Source organism: Phoxinus phoxinus (assembly GCF_949152265.1).
Source record: "Phoxinus phoxinus genome assembly, chromosome: 16".
Classification (NCBI taxonomy): Eukaryota; Metazoa; Chordata; class Actinopteri; order Cypriniformes; family Leuciscidae; genus Phoxinus; species Phoxinus phoxinus.
Window position 1 is genome coordinate 20,199,669 of NC_136891.1, and position 17,976 is coordinate 20,217,644.

At 35.8% G+C, this 17,976-nt stretch overlaps 2 protein-coding genes across 2 annotated transcripts in view; both read right to left on the reverse strand.

The window, feature by feature from the left end:
- Positions 1-17,976, reverse strand: part of selenol (selenoprotein L) — a 193,465-nt gene that overhangs the window by 17,904 nt on the left and 157,585 nt on the right. The gene's annotated exons all lie outside the window — the stretch shown is intronic.
- ttc13 (tetratricopeptide repeat domain 13) overlaps positions 1-17,976 on the reverse strand; it is a gene marked incomplete at its 5' end in the record, with an annotated part of 24,028 nt that continues 6,052 nt past the window's right edge. The window contains 16 exons of the mRNA XM_079639087.1: positions 1-1,051; positions 1,141-1,220; positions 1,309-1,387; positions 2,533-2,612; positions 4,972-5,107; positions 6,601-6,710; positions 7,293-7,377; positions 8,155-8,238; positions 8,721-8,813; positions 8,946-9,078; positions 10,320-10,450; positions 10,590-10,746; positions 13,116-13,290; positions 16,415-16,556; positions 16,642-16,724; positions 16,888-16,998. Coding sequence (XP_079495213.1) covers positions 937-1,051; positions 1,141-1,220; positions 1,309-1,387; positions 2,533-2,612; positions 4,972-5,107; positions 6,601-6,710; positions 7,293-7,377; positions 8,155-8,238; positions 8,721-8,813; positions 8,946-9,078; positions 10,320-10,450; positions 10,590-10,746; positions 13,116-13,290; positions 16,415-16,556; positions 16,642-16,724; positions 16,888-16,998 — 1,794 coding nt within the window. The 3' untranslated portion in view covers positions 1-936. The remainder of the gene's footprint in view (positions 1,052-1,140; positions 1,221-1,308; positions 1,388-2,532; positions 2,613-4,971; positions 5,108-6,600; positions 6,711-7,292; positions 7,378-8,154; positions 8,239-8,720; positions 8,814-8,945; positions 9,079-10,319; positions 10,451-10,589; positions 10,747-13,115; positions 13,291-16,414; positions 16,557-16,641; positions 16,725-16,887; positions 16,999-17,976) is intronic.

The window sequence follows — 17,976 nt, forward strand, 5'->3', positions numbered from 1 at the left end:
AACACAACAACACTGGTTTCATTCAAATGATTTTTATTGACTGTGGCCGTTCCATCAAATGAAGTCATAGATTTTCCATTTTCAAGTTTTTTTTTGTGTGCGTTTCCCCTCATGGAAAAAGCCACTGTTGTTCTTACATTTTCACAGGAAAACAAAGGAAATAAGTATTTTCCATAAAGCACCAACCATGGCATGAATGAGAAAACCGAAAAGCAACTTAAAATGAGATGTGCTAAGAAGATGCTAAAATAAAATTACGGATTTATAAGATTAAGAAAATAAGACTTTTTCCCCCCCCTTTAGTCAACTGCAGATTGAGGTGCAACTGTTTCCAGTGTTTAGGATCACAAGAACATCTCCAGAATCTCATCGCACATTGTTCAGTTGAGCCATTGAGTCAACAAAAACATTTTATAAAGAAGCCAGTGTGGACAGTAAACATGGCAAAATCTCTTTAAAATAACAAAAACATTTGCAAACATCTTTCCCCACTGTTTTCAAGTATTCAGAAAGGAACTCAGCTGAATAATATTGCTTGATAAACTCTCCAAAGGACATCTCTGCAACAAGTCACCTATTCGATGGGTCTCAAATGAAAAATCTATTAAAAACAACTGATATATAATAATTTAATAAAGATGTTTAAACTATATTCTGCTACATTTCCTGCTGTTTTTCCCCAACTCAGCTTATTCTTGCAATCGCTGAACTTTAATGACATAATAAACCACAACACAAATGTATATTTCATTTAAAATTTGAACAAAGAGTCAACTCTCTTCTCCATGTTTGTGGAAATATAAAAACTAAAACCAAAGAGAATTTCCACTTAAATTTGATATGTAAAATCACGTAAAAGTGAGAACTGTGAGCAAAGATGCCCTGAGTAGAGACGCCCCTTGTTTGTGTTTTGAATAACTGGATGGTATTTCAAGTTTAGGATTTCTTGGGACAGTGCGAAGACGAGTCTGTGTTTAAAACTTCAATCATGGTCCTCGTTAACTGAAACGTCTCTGAAACCGATGGAAGGTTCTGGTACCAACTTGGCAAACTAGTAACAGAGAAAGAAAGACAAATGTGTTACCACTTACCAGTATGAATATGAGCATTAGTAATAGAAGTTGTAGCTTCCTGTCTTACCTCTTTAAATTCATCCAACTCTTGACAGTCTTACTGAAGCGATCAGGATTGGCTGTAGTCATGGCCTCGAAGTCAAAGAGCTGGGTGATAAACCAGAAAAAGTCAATGCATTACAACAGATGCTTATATAATAACTGGAAGTGCAGTAACATTACTGTATGCCTTTACCTTTCCAGACGGGATTCGGCCCAGTACCTCTTTCCCACTGGCCATCAGAGATCCCATGACGACAGAATACGCCACAACACTGGAGGAACAACGGCGATTTTAAACAAGAAGGTATAACAAACTCAAATTAAATATAATTCTAAATATATTCTGCCGTCACTGAAATCTTGTTCAAGTCAGAATGAAATGGAAATGTACAATATGTCCATTTTCTAGAAGCATCTTAAATGATCTTTATTCAGGATCATTTTATGAATAATTCACATTTTGTATAAGCATTCGTTTTCATGTGTCATTGAACATAAGAGAAGCTAAACGTCGCATCCTTTTGATTTTCCTGGCAAAAATGACCCGAGTCCTGCACATAAAAGTCAGTCTACATGTTTTCATAGACAACCTAGGAAGTCGGGGAAGGTCTTAGTAGTTACAAGCTGTTCCCACATTGGCAATGACAAAAGAGATCAATACATGAAACTTCTTACATATAGCCCCTTTTACATCACAAAGTTTAATGTGGCTTAATCTGTGTTTTGCGTTTGATGGAGAAACTTGTCCAATGCTTAGCAGGAGTAAAAACATACGCAATTAATGATCAATCAATTTATCAATTTAATACAAATCTATCTACAAAGTAAAACACCGACAAATCTACAGTTACAGTAAGCACTTTTCAAAATATATCTAAATACATTTTTGTATTTGGCAATTGCTTTTCTTATTCCTTTTTTTAATCCAGTAAAAAAAGTATAACGGTCAATATCAACAGCCGATGACATGGATTCAACGAACAACCAAGCAAAATTAATAAAAGTAATTATCTTTTTTTTAAAATGCCATTTAAAACTTGTATAGATTATGTATCATGAATTCATTCAACCTAAATCCCAATTTTTATGATTTGATATAATTTGCATGACGTGCTATTCACCCATATTTATCTTCAAGCTCCAAGGAACAACTTTTAAACTAATTTTAAATAATAAACTTTGATTCTGTTTTGACAAAACCCTAAATGCTTTAAACTTTCATGGCTCGTCACGGCACGATCAGATATTGTCATTATTTTGACCAAAACATTAATTAAATATGTTGATGTTCATTTTAAATTAATAAACTGCCAACTGATTTCTACAGTTTTTTAATTCCATTCATAGACTAAAATTGAAATGCCTAATTCTCATGCATAAATATTCTCTAAACAGGGAAATTAAAGAGTTTTCTTACCTGGAGCCTCTGGACAGTGGCATGAGGTTACAGAAGTAATACACCAGAGAAAGAATTAAATTACACACAGCATCTGCGTCCTAGAGAGAGAAAGAAAGGCAATAAATACTACTATAATAACAGTGAACATTACGGTTGCATATTTATTTAAACTCTTGACTGTGTTCTCTTGTGAACAAGAAATAAACGCTACACACCATCTGACTAGTAAATCAAATCTCAAAATCACAGCCTTTGTTGTTGTACAATTTCTAAAAACTCATAACCTAGAGTGCAAATGGAAACAAACTCTATTCAGCAGAAAGAATGTATGTCCAGCTCATATCAAAAAGGCTCTAAAAGCTGCCAGGGCCGAGCATCTCTACAAACTCATAGAAAATATCAAAACAATCCAAGGTTTTTATTTAGTACAGTGGCTAGATTAACAAATAAACAGACGTCACCTGAACTGAATATTCCAACAGTTTAGTAGTAACGGCTAATTTCCTTACTGAGAAAATCAAAAGCATCAGAAATACAATTGTAAATGTATAATGCGTCTTATTATTCAGCCTCAATTAATCGCCCCTCATGAACAATTGCAGTGCTTCACAACTATCGGACAGGAACAAATAAATACACTTATTTTTGCATTGAAACCAACAACATGTTTATTAGATCCAATACCCAAGAAACCACAACTAAATCCAAATGAATTAACAAATTACAGACCCATTTTAAATCGTCCATTTATGTCTAAAATACTAGAAAAAGTCATACCCGCTCAATTGTGCTCCTTCCGGCAAAATATATAATCTGTGAAAAATAGCAATCTGGATTCAGGCCCCATTATAGCACAGAAACTGCGCTCGTTAAAACGACTCCTAGCTTCTGACCAAGGCTGCATCTCAATATTAGTATTACTTTATCTTAGTGCTGCATTCGACACTATAGATCATAACATACTCTTCAATCGACTACAAAATTAAACTGGTATTCAGGGACAGGCATTAAGGTGGTTTAGATCGTACCCATCTTACCTTTACCATTTTGTTTATATTAAACAGGGAATTATCAGTTAACAGTAAATTATGGAGTGCCGCAAGGATCTGTGTTAGGCCCTCTGCTATTTTCAATATAAATGCTCTCACTCTGTAGTAACATGAGACGACATGGAATGAGTTTCCAGTATTATGCTGATGATACTCCGTTATACATTTCATTATAACCAGATGAAATCTCAAAATGATCCAAGGTGACTGTGTTAAAGATAAAACATTGGATGACCAGTAATTTTCTTCTATTACATTTAGATAAGACTGAGGTATTAAATATTGGACCAAAAACCTGTACACAGAATCTCTTAGAAAACAATTTGCATCTAGAAGGATGTACTGCAACTTCACCCTCTACAGTTAAAGAGCTGGGTGTTATATTAGACTTGTCTTTAGATCATAATTCATGTTGCAAAAACAGCCTTCTTCCACCAACATCGCTAAGCTCCAGAACATGCTCTCTGTTCCTGATGCAGAACAGCTAGTTCATGCATTAATAAACTGTAGACTCGATTACTGTAAAGCATCAATAAACAAGATACAGTTACCGTAGTCCAAAATGCAGCTGCTCAAGTTCTTACCAGGTCAAGAAAATATGATCACATAACACCAATTTTATCATCTCTACACTGGTTACCTATCAAGTTCAGTATCGATTACAAATGGATAATACACAGTCACCTCTAATAACACATTACTCTAAATTGTAATGTAGAAATATGCATTGTTCTGTAAAGCTGCTTTGAAATTATATTTATTGTGAAAATCGCTATACAAATAAATGTGAATTGAAAAGTAAGAGAGAGAGAGAAAGTATCGTCTTATAGTAAGATTGAAAGAATGCATGACTTTGCTGAATTGCTTAATTCAGTTGCTCAGTTATAGTTTAATTTGCATTTTAATGTACTTTTGTATGTAATTTTTTTTTAAAACTTTTGGCAGCCTGTTTAATAATGAATCAAGATAATATAAATTGCAGCATAGATTGCATGTATACGCTCTAATGTTTCTTATGAATTTAATTAATGTGCACATCACAGAGAGACACTGTGAGTGTGAGTGTGTGTGTGTGTGTGTGTGTGTGTGTGTGTGTGTGTGTGTGTGTGTGTGTGTGTGTGTGTGTGTGTGTGTGTGTGTGTGTGTGTGTGTGTGTGTGTGTGTGTGTGTGTGTGTGTGTGTGTGTGTGTGTCAAGGCACACAGGTCACAGGACTCCCATGATTCTCGGTGTAGTACTAGCAGGTCAGACAGGTCCGATTGAGACTGCGCTTACGTGACACTGAATTAATTTTCTTTAAGAGTCGTGACTAATGAACACACGACAGGTTTAGCAGGAGACAGAGGAGCTTGTGAAATCGATGTTCAGCGGTGAGAAGAACAGAGACTGACAGACACAGATGTTCTTACCCCCAGTTCAGTGGAGAGCATCAGGGTTTTTCCTTTGGCTGTGAGATCTTTATAAAGCGCTTCAATTTCTGACTGATACTGCTGCGTCCTCTCATCTGTGGTCTGAGTCTCAACTGAAAATAGCATGTTTCCCACTCTAACACACACAAACAAAATCATAAGCATAGACACAAAATAAGGCCTGAAACAAGCATGTAAAAACATTTCTTGCTAAACAGCCTTTACAAATAGTTGCGTTATGAACCATGTGAGAACTAGAATGATAAAACAATTTTATTAATAAAGTTGACCATCTATATAGTTGTTATTTTTTAATCTACATAAACTAAAGTTCCCATCTGAAAAAAAAAAAAAAAAAAAAAAATCTAAGCTGTTTAGCTGGCTGGATTTAGAGGGGTTTTGTACACTTCTTTAGATGTCTGAGAGACCATCTTAAATCATCTCGATCCATCTTAATCCAGCTAAGACCAGCCAACCAGCTCTGGCTAGTTTTAGCCATTTCTTCAGCAAGGTTTGAAGATAAACTTGTGTTATGCATAAACATGTTGGCTTGATAAACCCTTGTCTAAAAGTTTTAAATTATTTTAAAAAGCGTTTGCTAGCCTTTTTCTAGCACATTGTAACACATTGCTAGCATGATTTAACATTTATAACCTGTTTTAACATGTTGTTAGCATGTTTTACATATTGCTAGCAGGGTTTAACACATTGCTAGCATGATTTAACATGTTGTTAACATGTTTTACATATTGCTAACAGGGTTTAACACATTGCTAGCATGATTTAACATTTCTAACCAGTTTTAACATGTTGTTAGTATGTTTTACATGTTGCTAGCATGTGTTAGCACATTGTTAGCATGATTTAACATTTCTAATCCGTTTTAACATGTTAGGATGTTTTACCACATTGCTAATATGATTTAGCATGTTGCTAGCATCTTTATAACATAATTCAGCACATACATCACTACACTGAACAATGGAACTTTTAGCTCACCTCTCCTAGAAACTGATCCCTTTTAAAGGGTCATGAAACCCTACGTTTGTGTGTGTGTGTGTGTGTGTGTGTGTGTGTGTGTGTGTGTGCGTGTGTGTGCGCGTGTGTGCGCGTGTATATACAGTGTATGCATAGTTTATTACTGAAAAAAAAAAAGTTTTGGCCATCAATACCAAATTGTGTAACAAATCTGTGTAACAAATTCACTACCCCCAACAATACATTTCAATTCATTATTGTTCAATTATAAAGCAGCTGGTCAATTTATTCATGAATTACCTCAAACTGCCCAGTTCAATTAATCGAAAACAGAGTTATCTTTTTTGAGTGATGACAGTCTACAATCTCCATGTGGCATTTTTCATATATTTAAATAAATGTAAGTAAACATTATATTATTGACTACTTATGATATTATTAAATATCACACTTTCTTGTGTTCATTTAGTGAAAAACATTGTGAAAAAAAAAAAAACATTCCCACAATCCGTTCCCTGAAGCATTACATTACATCAATCACATTAATCATCTCCTGCAGAAGCCCCTTCACACACACAAACTGAAAACACACTAAAGAACATGACCTTTGAAGGCATAATATTTTAGAATAGTTGAAGAGTAAATTCTCACCGATCTCCGGTGATGGTGATGGTGAAGCCGTCGTACTCTTTCCCAGGATCCTTCATACTGGGCACTTTCGAATTGACTGTGAATCCGTCTCTGGTTTTACTGTTGAACTGCTTCAGATATACAAACACACACAGAAACATATCAGAGGAACTATCTTCATGCGGTTCATCAAACCTTGCATAGATCTATAAATAAATGTGGACATTCTAAAACACAAACTCAAAGTGTGAAATGCCAGTCGCAATTATGAACAGGCCATGTATTTATCAACTGTTCATATCATTACTCACACATTTGGCCTAATCCTAGAGCAAACACACTCATAATTGTCATGTGTTAAATAAGGCTGTTACACGTGAAGTTGTTTCACGATTAGAATCTTATTATGAACATTTTATATTATCATGTGAAAAATATGATGAAAGTAAAAATCAACTAAAAGTGTTTAAATGTTACTTTATAATGGCAATATAAGAAAAAGGTATATATACACCTTTTTTTATTTTATATACCCTTGAAAAAATAAACATATCTCAGACATTAATTACTGGTAATCTATTAGGGTGAGAAAGATGCTTGTCTTGAGACCTTGTCTAACCAGAAAGATTGTATTCATTTAACACAAAAATGATCCATTTATTAGGTGATAATTAGGTACAGATAAGCAGCATATTTAACACTCATGTTACTACCTTCATGATGGGCAGCAGATCCTCAACTTTATTTACATTTTCCAGAGCCTGCTTTACTTCCTGAAGCCCCCGCGGGTTAAACGCCCTGATGGAGAGAGGACACGTTTATCAACATTAATATGGTGCATGAGTAAAGGGGAAAAGAATAAAAAAATTAATGAATCATTTCACAAGGTGAATCGATTATTTACCCGTTTGGCTGGTGTGCGAGTTAATGAATGAAAGAATACGTTTAAACGAACAAGGAGTGCAAATAAATGAAGGACGTTAATAAAAGAAAAAATAAACTAAGCGTATAACTGAATAAGTGAAGTGTGTGACGAAATGTCAGAGCATGTAAATTATTGAGTGATTTACGATAGCAATGTTTGGAAACAGTACTTAAAAAAAAAATGGTAAGAAATGCATTATGCTCATCAGGGCAGTATTTCTTTAAATCAAAAATAATTACATTCATTACTATTTAAAACAACTGAAATGTAATTAATTCCTGTGATCAAAGCAGAATTTTCAGCATCATTACTTCAGTCTTTAGTGTCACATGATCCTTCAGAAATCATTCTGATATGATGATTTACTGCTCAAGAACCATTTCTAATTAGTATCAATGTTGAAAACACATTAACTGCTTAATTTTGTGGAAATCAGGATACATAAGATTTTTTTGATGATCATATATTTGAAATAAATCTTTTGTTTTTATTAAAAAAATTATAATAGAAATTATAATAATAATAAACGGTAGTGTAAGTAAATAAATTAGATGTTTGAATTTATGAATGAATATGCAAGTTGTGTGAATAAATGAATGAATATATTTGAAAAACTACTGTCAAAAAACAAAAACCCAAACATAACTCACCCGTGATAAACCAGTATTCTGTCCTTTACGAAGATGAGAATACTACTAAAATACTCCAGATATCTGATATTTATTATCTGCCCTCTGTGAAACAACAGAAAAAAAAGAATTAAAACGCTATAAAACAATCAGAGCAATCGTTTTAGGTCTATGGGAGCCCATTTCCGGCACATAAGAAAATCATTCTCTGGTAAGTCAGAATTATGACATACTAAATATGACTTAAAATTCAAAATTATGACTTAACTTGATATGACGAAATTATGACAGAAAGCCAGAATTATGACAAAATGATCTTGCCCCAGAATTTGAACATAATACAAATGCTTGTGCGTTTTAATATTGGGTGAATTCTGATTGGCTGCAAATGTTTTTATCGTTCTGAAAGTGATTCCAATGATATTATTCCTTTGTTATCGTTATACTCGTGGCATGAAGAATTACAACGATAATTAAAACTCGATCGGCCTTGGTGTGAACGGCCCTTAAAAGCCAAACAAAGTTGTTAAGCAATTAGGGCTGGCAGCTTTACACAGGAAGTGACACTTTGAGGGCAGATACAACACCTGATGAGGTTAATGTGGTTGTTAAATCCTCTGCTAAGACTCCTGGCTGGCATCTGATCCAACCACAGCACAGGCTGGTCTGGATCAGCAATCCTGCTCACACACACACACACACACATACACACACACACACACACACACACACACACCAGCAAAGATCAATCGTCAAGCCTAACTCTTGGTAACACCCTCACCAGAGCTCAGGCACGTCGGCTGGAATCTGACCTTCTCCATTTCACTGCGATGTCAAACATGTCTCTCCACTGCAGCTGTCTGGTCTTTCCGTTGACTCGAACCTTCGAGTTACTCCAGGTGCGCTGCATGGCCTGCATCACCTCTATGGTGGCCAAGCCCATCGCTACACAACACACATTCAAAATAACAATGACTTGAAACCATCTCTTCTATGACAGGCATGTTTTTCATTTCTGAACTCAACGTGATATTTTTTGGAGGCATAAAGTAAAAAAAAGGTCTTGATATTATAATAGAGAAATTAAATTAATGACGAATTAAAAAATGTTAAGTAGTCTGGCATAATATTTTATTATCATTTCGAAGAAAAATAAATAAAAATGCTTCACTGCTTATTTTTTCATCATTTAAAAATATTTATCTGCCAAAATCTGTCATGTAAAGGCTGATTTATATTTCTGCGTCGGACCTACGCCGGAGCCTCTACGCTGTAGGCAACGCGTTGGTTCTAGTTTATACTTCTGCGTCGTTGTCCGCGTTGACGCGCAATTACACATGCAGAGGGAGCGTGTGAAACCCGAGGGAGGGGTTCTAGCAGACCAATCATAGCGCTTGCGTCCGCGTAGAATTGACGCGTTGTTAAATTTTTGGAGAGGTACACGTCAGGGTACGCCGCAGGGTACGCATGCTACACACAGCCTACGACGTAGCTACGGCGTGAGTTCGACGCAGAAGTATAATGAGGCCTTAAGTGTGATCACCAAAAATTTGTAATCCAACCAGTACACAGAAAAAAACACACAAAACAGGAAATGACCGTGTCAAAGTCAATAATTGTTTTTAAATTACCGTTTTATGACAAGCCCAGGTTAGTTCAGCTTATTTAAAAAAAAAATGGCATGTGGTTGGAGTGAAATTTGAAGGAGATTTATAAATTAATATTTCATGATATTTGAAAAAAATATGAACCCTGAAAATGATATGTATTATATATATTTTTTTTCATATTTAAAAGTAATTATGTAAAAGTAAAAGAATGATTGTGTTCGCTAACATGCATAACAAAATATAATTTCTTATTTTTTAGTAATTAAAACTTTTCTTTAAGAATTTGTATACTGGTAATTGTATTATTTTGTGATTTTTAAAGAACTCAAAATAAAAATTCTAGATTTGTAAAAAATAAATAAACAAATAAACTAACTAACTAACTAACTAACTAAAATAAAATAATAAAATAAATCCTGAAAATAAAAAAATGATTTTGCATTCAAGGTGCAAAAAAAAGTGATTAATTTTTATTTGATGGTTGCACCACATGGTATCTGATATAATTTCGTATTATTTAGTCATTTAAACTTTTCTTGAAAGTTAATTATTTAGTGATGTTTTATGAGCCCTGACCTCTGTGTATTCTGAGGTTTGGCAGGAACCCTAATGTGTCGTACTGCATCAGTGCGCCGAGGTGATCGGCTGTGCAGATGAGCTTCTGAACTTCAGCAGAGTAACTGTCGAAGTCCTGAGGTAGAACATCTCTACAAGACAAAGAGAGATAACAAGGAAATAAGAGAAGTTACAATGTGCAAAAATATTCTGATATCCAGTTAATCATGCATATAAATTAGATTCAAATGTGCCTGATTCCCAAAAGACGGATTTTGTTTCTAAACTCACTTTATATGAGGCTGAAGTCCAGGCTGTTCTTCATAGTCCTCGATGAGGAAGGGAAGATTTTTGGCCCAGTGGTTCTTAAAGTTTCCAGGCAAATCTTGATCAACATTATACTCCGCAACAGGTACATCCAGGTGAGAGTGTAAATAACGCGAGTATTCTATCACATGATAGAGAGACAGAGGCATATTTCAACTCCAAATGGTTTATTTAAATGATATATACACACAATATATAATAATATATATATATATATATATATATATATATATATATATATATACACTATTGTTGATCAGATAAATTAAAAAAACAAATACATTTTAAAAACATAAAAAAACCTGAAAGGTAATGTGTGCATATCATTTCAGTTGTAAAAAAGATCCATAAAACAAAATATTTAAGCCTATGCACCAAAATTATATTGAATCTAGACAAAATTATATTGAATCTAAACAAAATTATATTGAATCTAGACAAAATTTTGACCAAATTTAAACTCTGTCATCAATTACCTCATGTCCAAACCCGTAAGACTTTCGTTCATCTTTAGAACACAAATGAATAGATGAAAGATTTCTGTCCCTCCATTGACAGCTACGCAACCTTTGCCTTTAACGCTTTGAAAAGATCATAAAGGAATCGTTAAACTAATCCATATGAATTAATTGAGTGGATTAGTTCTGAAGAGACACGACCGCTTTATATAGCCTCGTTTCCACCGAAATTACCCAGAATAATTTGTCCCAGGAACTTTTTTCCCAGGAACTTTTTTTGCCCCAGACCGGTTGCTTTCTGCGTTTACACCGCGGTCTAAAGTACCAGGAAGATTATAAACTGCGCGCGACTGCTCCTCCCAGTCTGCTCCAGTAATCAGTTTTGAGCGCCACATTTATAATAAGTATGGAGGAGATTTAAACTGTGCTGCAGTTGTTTGTGATGTATTGGTTTACTAACGAGGTAATTAACAAAACGGCAGAAAAGAGACGAGCACTGATACTAAAGCGTGTTCAGAAAGCTCGTAATGCTATAAAATTAGACGATGCGGACATCGACCGTGAGATGGCTGGGACGAACGCACAGAAAATTTCCTGTTACACAAATACGCTTAATAAAGCCTGAACCTCGTCGTTGGTCCAGCTGTGTTTTTTTTTTTTTTTATTAATTTCCATATTCCAAATTCCATTTGCAGACAGACAACTCTTACTGCATTAAGCCACGAACCGCAATAGATTTTTAAAAATCCCGGTTAAAATAGAATGCTGCGTGGACTCATCCAATCAAAATGCGGCGTGAACACAACCAATCAGCATGTTCAGCGCACAAGTCTCCCACCCCCGAAAGGGACTTTCGGAGGGGGAAATATTTACCCGGAACTTCATTTAGACCCTGGTTCCTGCGGTGTAAACACACAGAGTACCACCCCAAAGTTCCTAGTTCCTGAGGAAAGTTCCTGCGGTGGAAACGCGGCTATTGATGAACAGATTGAAATTGAATTTAGGCTTTTATTCACATATAAACATTTATTGACACCGACATCAGTCACTTGACGAGTGAGAGCCAATGAGGATCATTCTCGTGTTACGCATCACGCTTGAGCTTCAGCAAGAACATTATTCTTCTCCCAGTTCTCCAGTCATTTACTTTCCTGTATTTTGGGAGAAATTGAGTAAACTATATAGTTACTTAAACAATATGTATCTGATATTAATAAAACATGTTGTCAAATTATAATTGAAAATATTATTATTGCCGTTTCCATAGACATCAGTGTGTATTTAACAAACTTTAAATGTATTTTTTGCTAGTACTTATGTGTATTTAAAGCTGCAATCCGTAACTTTTGCCGCTGTTAATAAACAGAACTGCATGCGTCCTGCAAGCTACTTCTCTCTGTTTATGTCTATGAGTAGTGATTCAGGATAAGACAAACATTTATTCATGATTCAGTCCCTTGTATACATTTTGCACAACACAAACAAGGACTTACACAAAAAATTACGGACTGCAGCTTTAAATGTCTGAAACCTAAAATGTGGTTGAAAACACTAAATAGTTGTGAAATGTGACAAGCGCTGAGCGAGTCCGTCTCTGAAAAAGTGTGAAAGCACATTCAGCACTTGATCACGTGATGCACTGAACACTCTAAACACACCGGTAATCGAATGCATCAAAGGGTTAAAAATATCTTCATTTGTGTTCTGAAGATGAACGAAAGTCTTACGGGTTTGGAACGACATGAGAGTGATAAGTTTTTCATTTTTGGATGAACTATCCCTTTAAATATTTACACCCCTACTACAGGACTCAACAATAAAGATTTTCCAGATCGTTCCAGGGCAGTTAATTTACGTACGACGATGATAAACATTAACTTTTCTGAGATGAAAAAATGATGTCACCAAGGTAACATTATCTTGCTGGCTAACACAGATCCTGAAGCTCCTGAGACCTACTGATCTGTTAAGCACTTATGTAGCGTTTGTTAATGATATAATGAAAAGTTATTAAAGAGCTCTAATTTCTCACCTCTGAGATATTTGACTTTGAGATACTCAGAACTGGCTTTCTGTCCCAAGAGAGGATCGTTGAGCATGACTTTAGTCTGAGCTTTAATGCCCTCGTAGAACTGACCCATGGCCACATGACTGAGACCCTTCATGTACTGACACACCTCATTATAGGGCTCCAGTTGCAGACATCTCTGAAAGACAACATGATAAAGACACTAACAAACAACCACAAGACTCGTGACGACACACATCCACCCGTGAACGGTCAACATCTCACCAGAATAATTGAAAAACATGTTTGTTTTGCGATTCAAAACAAGAAATGAATAAAACAATACAAGAAATACAAGAATGAGAAATACTGTGTAGAAATAAACAACCACGTATGAGTGACATAATAACAATGAACTTTCATTTTTAAAATCAATGTTATTGATGTTGCAATGAGGGACTTTGGAATTGCACAACTCTACACAGGTCACCCTGACTAAAGATAGTCTAGCTGATCATCAATAAATAGACGCAAGTGACGCAACTGAACGTCCATTTAAATAAACAACGAGAGTCTGTAAAAGAACTGACAGCTCACCCAAAAATTCTGTCATAATTTACTAACTCTCAAGTCATTCCAAAGTTCATCTTCAGAACAAAAAATGAAGATTTTTTTTTTTACTTTCTGCGAAAACAAAACAAATGGGTTCTTAAGAGTAAAAAAACAACAACGTTTGAGCTTCAATTTAACACATTTGATGAGCTCTGTATATGCGTGTTGATCAATGTTTGTGTGTGAATAAAAGTCTAAATTAAATCTGCTAATAAAATGGTCATGTCACTTGGATTACAACCCCTTGATTCATATGGATTACCTTTAAGATCTCTTTAATAACTTTTTGAAATGCGCAAGTTTTAGTGGAATGAACTTTCAATGGAGGGACAACTATCTCTCAGATATAAATAAAAAAATCTTCATTTGTGTTTAAAAGATGAATGATGGGTGAGTAAATGACATGAGAGTGAGTAAAGGATGGGATAATTTTCACTTTTGGCAGAACTATCCCTTTAAACTGTACAGACAGCATCTATGACGTGGTGTCTTTTACCACAGAAGATAATTTTGACTCGTTCCTTAGTTTGTAACAACTAATAAATGTGAAGCTTTGAGTTTTGATTTGAAATGTGAAGCTTGTAAGATTATATGAAATTATATTCTTCTGTATATTAATTCTACTGTAATGCAACATTTCCAACTAAAAGTAAATATTTACTGGGAAATAATGTACAGCAGGACTTTCATCCATCATGGTTACATCAGCAGTGAAGAAAAGTGTGTTTCAGAGGCATACAAATTCTACCAAATTAAGTAGTCTACTTCAAATCAATTTATAGTTCATGTTTTTTAGGACTAATATTGCGAACGTAAAGGCAATTACACCATGGTCTGTCTGAATACTCGACTCTGACTGGCTGGAAGGTGTGCAATAAAACGGTTTAATGCACAGATAGTTCCAGTCAGTTTAATCACCGTTCGGTATTAATGCGCTGCTTTCATTGAAGCGTGCACACAGAGATAGATCACGCTTCGCACAAAGAAGATTCATGCAACTTATCAATGCTGCTATTAATAAAATCTCTGCGTTATATTTCTCAGCAACAACGGGGTAACAACGCTGTTTTTGAAGTAATTAAACTCACAGCTTCAATGTCAGTAGAGAGAGAGAGAGACGCTAACCATCAATTTAACCCTTCCGTCAAAATTCGGTCAAATATTGTGCTGCAAACATCATTAACAGCTTTAATTTGTCAATGCTGGCAAATGACCATGGTATAACCGGTATAATCCACGGCTAGCTGTGCATTAAACTATTTAAATCCATCGCGTCGGGCAGTTCTTAAAGTCCCCCTGACGTCACAAACTACCTTGTAACCAATCAGGTCAACCCGTGATCGTCAACGAGTGGATCTCTGAGCTGGTGTGAGTGAGTGGAGATGGGACTCATTTGCATATTCATAGAACCGCGTATACTAAATGAGGCAGGGGTGTAACGATACACATATTCGTATTGAACCGTTCGGTACGAGGCTTTCGGTTCGGAACACATTACAAACCGAACGGTTCATTGGACCATTTTTCCAAATGTAGGCGCATGGCAAGCACGCTCATAATGTAAGAGATGCTGGCACGACCACAACATTGCCCAACATCAAATGGCAAACGTAATGAAAGCAGAACGAAACTGCGCTACTCGTTATTTTGTGCTTCACGGACCATTTACCAGTTTGGACCAATGCAGCGCGGGCCGATCTTGATCAAGCGACACTGTTACTACACAGCGCTAAGAGATCCAGTAAAGAAAGCATTTGAATTCACCACTGAAATAATAACATCGCTGCGAGATCTAGTGAGAAGCATTCACATTTCTCCGTTATTAACGGATCAAACAGCGCTGATGTGGAAACCAGGAAGATACATTGTAGGCCTAACATACTTTCAAGTAACGTTACATCGATTTTATTTCGACATTATGAATAAAATTGCTGCCCTCAAATGTTAATCTGAAATAAAATAAATCTTTGTTTATAACTACTACAATATTACATTAATTTTTTTTTATAAGGAGCTGTTTTTGTTTTATATGCGTCAAGTATAGCTCCATGATCATTGCTCAAAGTAAAAAAATCATACTTTAGGAAATTTCCCTGGCATTTCTTTCTTTTTGCTTTATCGAAAATGTACCAAACCGTGACACCAGTGAATCGAACCGCGTAGTGCGTAACGTTTAGTGGCAAAAAAGGAGAACTAAAATGAGGCTCAATATCGGCGTGGTGTTTTCGAGATACCGACAGCTCCACGTCCGTGACTAACTTGGACTTGACAGACGCCACTCTTGAACATTCTTTATTAGACAGGTGAAAAAATGTACATAAAACAAATCAATGTTATATAGCTCAACATGATGAAATGTTAGAATATGATCAGTATGTTATTCTAATGTTGCTCTAGCTTACAGCTAGTTTCATATAGCAAAATGCTGTTTAGTATGATAGTGTGTAGACCAAGTGAAACAGCGCTGCGTTACCTCACAAGTTTAATTCGTCAAATAAACTGACCTGTGCGAGTAGTAATTCAGCACTTGCGGGTAGTTCGGTAGAATTAAATATCCTTTTTATCCACGGGACTCGCGTGTGATATCTGTCTATTATTAGCAATCGCGACCTGCTTCATACCACTGTAATTGTTTTAGGCCAAACTTTGATGCACAGCTAGCCGTGGGTTATCCCTTACATACACATTTGGGACACACACGATTGATTTACCTTAAAGTTGCCGATGGCCTCTTGCAGGCTGCCGTGGTGGTACAGCATCATTCCTCTGAGCTGGAGCGACTGGATGTGGTTCTGATCCAGTAACAGAGCTTTCTGGAAGCTCTCCATAGCATTCTCAAGATCACCCAATTCCCTAAACAAACACACAAGTAATTGGCTCCAGAGGAACATTTGCTAAGTCTGACTGTTAAAATCATCGTGTGTCAGTAGAACCACACCTGTAAGCCTGGCCCAAGCTTTTGTATGCATCTATGAAGTCTGGCTTAAGTTTGAGAGCTTCTTTAAACACCTCTATAGCCTCCTGCATACAGAAAACAACATTTTAGTAGTAGCATAGACTGTAAATAACAGTATGCTAAAGTAGCATAGTCTTTAAACTTCAGTTTAGATCTCACATCTAAGTTTTATGAATCAGGGCATTGTGTAGTGCAATTTCTTTTTTTGTGATATAAGGGTTTCTTTACTTTAAGGAGGCCCCTGTGAAAGAAGGTCAGCCCTTTATAGAGCATCGCGATAGGCTGGTTCTTCTTCAGCTCTAGAGACTGCTGGAAATCATCCATGGCTGCCATATAATCCTGAAAAACAATGAGAGAAAGGAAGACTAAATTATACTACCATTAAAAAAAGTTTGTGGTCAGTAAGACTTTTTTAAAGGAATTATTTTTATTTAGCAACAACTACTTTTATTCAGCAAGGATGCATTAAACTGATCAAAAGTGACATTAAAGACTCTTAAAATGTTACAGAAATCAATTGTATTTCAAATAAATGCTGTTCTTTTGAACTTTCTATTCTTTAAAGGATCTTGAAAAATGTTACGTGCAAAAAAGGTCCATTGTCTATTGTCAGTAGTGTGGCGTATTAAAGCAGCACTCAGTAGGTTTGGAAATGTCTTCGCTGTTTTCTCGCAGGTTTCGTTTTAGAGCTCCCCCTATAGTTTCGGAATAGATATTTGAGAAAACTGTCGTAAAACCATTGGCAACTTTCCCCCCTCCCATCTTCTCCCTCTGGTCACGTGCATTTGTTTTCAGAGAAGCCGCCGGCGCAGAGCCATAGAGAGAACTACTAGAGTCTAGAGTCTCTCTATGGTTAACTGAGTCTAACTCTCTAGAGTTAACTGAGGTATGTATGATACTCAGAATGATATCATATAAATGTACGTGTGCAGTGCCGTACAGCAATTCGTTACATCGCGAGACTTGATATCACGCGATACTTTCTGACGCGGAGGCCGGCGGCCCGCCGGCCCAAAGTTGCAAGTGTGGTTTTTCCGCTCACAGGCGCTTGGGGGGTGCGAGACGACCACCATTCAACCCGAAAAAAGTCATATAACTATTCCAATGACTCCGAAGCTGTTCGGTTAACGTAAAAAAAGTTACTTAGAGCACCTTTAATTTCTGTGATGTCACAACATCATATAAGTTAAGTCAGTCTAGCAGGATGATTTAAAAAAAAAAAAAAAAAAGATTTTTTAATTGGAGAGAAAGGTATGTTTTCATAGTACAGTTAACTTTTATCTCAAAAGATACATTTGATTCCTTATTATAATAACA